The 3,179-nt window shown below is 42.7% G+C and overlaps 1 protein-coding gene across 1 annotated transcript; it reads right to left on the bottom strand.

The window, feature by feature from the left end:
• Nucleotides 1–3: 3 nt before the first annotated feature.
• Nucleotides 4–2,944, bottom strand: LOC102870721 (PIN2/TERF1-interacting telomerase inhibitor 1-like; the record flags this gene model as incomplete). Its single annotated transcript, XM_006895238.1, has 2 exons — nucleotides 2,920–2,944; nucleotides 4–686 (listed from the first exon to the last, which is right to left on the bottom strand). Coding segments are annotated over exons 1-2 (708 nt in total), but the record flags the coding sequence as incomplete, so codon positions are not given.
• Nucleotides 2,945–3,179: the final 235 nt, after the last annotated feature.

Below are 3,179 nucleotides of genomic sequence, written 5' to 3'. Positions count from 1 at the left end.
ATTTTCATCTTCTGTTTCTTTGTTTCTTTTCTTTCCCCTTTTCCATTCAGTCTGGTTATCTGAATGGTCAGCATCTATCTCTGCGATTTGTGGCTTGTTCTTCAGCTCTGCCATCCTCTTGGCAAAATATTCCTGGATGGTTAAGGTACTGGTGGTGGTAGTTTCATTCTCTTCCACAGGAGTGGGGCTGGATTCATCCTCAAGAGTCTTCGTCTTCTGTCTTTTCCCAAAAATACAATCAAGATCTGTTTTACTCCGAGATGATAGGTCCTTCCCTTTTGTAAACTTCATGTAATGAACACGGTTTTTTGAAACTTTGGACTTTTCTTCAAGGCTAAAAGATTTCTTCTCTTTATTTTCTGAGGAGTCTCCTATTTCCTGGCCATGACAAGTGTTCAATTCAGCCAGAAGTTGGTTAAAATCATCTTGATGAGCAATCCAATTGTCTTCATTATTGATTGTAGCTCCAAGTCCCAGGTGGTTATTTTTTACTTGAACTTTAATATGATCTGTGGCTCCTTGTTCCTGAGCTCCTAAACCCTTTCCTTTAGACCACCCCATCTTCTCCAGCATTTTCTGACTGCTGTGGTTTCTACTTGATGTCCTTCTAGTAGTGGGCTTACATCTGTCGTCTGGACTCTCCGAGATGTCGATGCTGGCCGAACGTCGTCGGAAGCAGAAGTGGGCTATAGATCCAAGAAACACTGCGTGGAGTAATGATGATTCCAAGTTTGGTCAGAAAATGCTGGAGAAGATGGGGTGGTCTAAAGGAAAGGGTTTAGGAACTTACCACCTTTTAAATACAAGGCCCACCAACCAGGTCCTGGTTGACTCAAAATCAAGAGGCTTCCAACCCACAGGTCTTTGTTAGTTAAATCTGGCAAATTAAATCAGCTCACACTCGATTGTGAATGAAAAAATAAACAAAAAAACACAGCCAAACAGACCACAACTTATCTTCACCAAGATAAGAGAAACGACCTTCCACCTCTCCCAACTACATTCAATGCTATCATATACCATCTACAAAAAGTGGAGGCACCAGACACTCTTTTTCTGCACTGGAGTCCAAGTCACACCTACAGTTAAGTTGAACCTACCTAGATCTAGTGCCTCAGAAGAAAGGCCTGGAAATCTGCTTCCTGAAGGTCACAGACACTGAAAACCCTAAGAGCACAGTGCTACTCTGACACACACACGGCGTCATCATGAGTGAGGCTCAATTTGAAGGTGATGGCTAATTTGGGGCATCAAAATGCAAAAGACGTACAGCCAGATGCCATATTTCATTTTATTGTTTGTTGCTTTATTACCAGTCACAAATAATACATTTAAAAAAAACACACAAAAACAAACCCAAAAACCAACAAATAGGAGATTTTGGTAAACTTGCATAGAACAAGTGTGTCAGCTCTGTATTTCCAACATCACATGTACATTTTATCTCAGTCACATTTTGGCAATTCTCTCAATGGTTTAAGGCTTTCTAACAAGAGTTACTTACAAGAGGATGAAAAACAAAGCTGAAAACAACCCAAACTCCCTGTCATGGTGTTGACACCATAGAAACCACTGGTTTCTAAGGTTACAAGGTCTTTATAAGAGGATGACTGTCCATCTTTCTTCTAAGGAGCAATTGGTTGATTTGAACAGCCAACCTTTTGTCTGGCAGCCTGATGCTTTAAGCATTATGCTGCCAGAGTTTCTTTAATAGGTTACAATATAGTGTAAAGCTTTTAAATGCACTCAATCTCAAACCCACTACAGTAGAGTTCCATTCAAAACAACTTTTTACCAGGTTTCCGAGGCTATAAATATGTGAGGAAATGACCCTTCCTTCTCCCACAGAAAAAGACAGCTTTGGAAACCACTTAAAACTTGACGGTAATGAGTTTAAATTATTATTACCTTTTTTTTTTTTGTAAGTTGTGCTTGTGTAATCCACAGTGTGTTGTGCTCCTAACCAAAGGCCACGTTGTCTTCAGGAGGGTTGGACTCCACCAGTCTCTCTGCAGAAGAGAGATGGGTAAGTCTCCACTCTCTAAGAATTCCAGCCTCAGTCATCCAAGGCAGGGTCAGAAACTCCATCCCGGCAGCGACTTGACTTTCAAAGCTGGCACAGAGCCTAGAGAATGAATTTACTGAGGCTTCCCGCCTCCTTCCACAGTGTGTTTCAGAAAGTGAGCCCTGCCGTGCATTAATGAACTGTAATGTGAAGGTGCTCTGCATTTGCTTGTATGTCTGCCCCCCCCTCCGCCCTCGCCCCCCAGCCCAGAGCTGCTGCTGCTTCTGCTTCTCAGAAGTGAGCGACTCTGTCTGAGCAGCCGCACAGCTCCCTGGGCAGAGTTTTGATCAAAGCTGGGTGGCTTTTCAGCTCATTGTGTTCTTGTGGCGCTAAGCTGTCACTGCTCGTTTTCCTTTTTTGCGCGCTGGTTCAATTCAACAAACACTTTTTCCATGTCAATTGTGGGTAACTCCCTGTACTAAGTACAAGAGGAGGGGGGGGGGCGTGAAATAAAGATGAATAAGATGGACTCTGTGTCCTTGAAGGGGTCACAGGCAAGGGAGGGTGATAGACTTGGACATGACTAATAGCAATAAAAATCGGGCTGTGACAAGTACTTTTAAAAGGAGGTGTTGGGTACATTTCCAGAGGAGCTCTTTGAGGTTGGCACTGAAGGATAAATGCTAGAGAGAAGAGGTGGATGTCTAGTACAATTAACAAACATTTTAAAAAATCTGGAAGGGAGGGTTTGCACAATGTAGCCAGAGAATGAGGAACCAGGAATTTGGGATAGCCAAGAGTTTCCATTTCAATAAGGAACTTCAATAAGTTTCAAATTTAATAAGAGAAGGAGTAGAGATAAACACTCAAGTCGATGATTTGCAGGGAACTCATCTTATCTCACTTTATCTGACCTGCTTTGGGCATGTTCTCAGGCATCATGCTTGGACTGGGAAAAGTCGAACATGGGTGAAAGAGGAGGAAGGGCCTCAGCAAGGTGGGTTGACATAGTGACTCCAAGGAGAAGGCCGGGCACAGCAGAGATTAAGAATATGGCATAGACAGGGCAGACTTTCCAAGTGTTGTTTATAGGTCATTATGACAGCCAGCTCAACAGCACTTAAAAACAACAATATTAATTTCATAGTTGGCGATCCGAACCTACTCGGTGGAA

The sequence above is a fragment of the Elephantulus edwardii genome, unplaced genomic scaffold (assembly GCF_000299155.1).
Source record: "Elephantulus edwardii isolate Elephantulus edwardi_28Jun2011 unplaced genomic scaffold, EleEdw1.0 scaffold00162, whole genome shotgun sequence".
Classification (NCBI taxonomy): Eukaryota; Metazoa; Chordata; class Mammalia; order Macroscelidea; family Macroscelididae; genus Elephantulus; species Elephantulus edwardii.
Note: the sequence above shows the minus strand (reverse complement) of the source record. Positions and strands in the feature narration are given on the sequence as shown.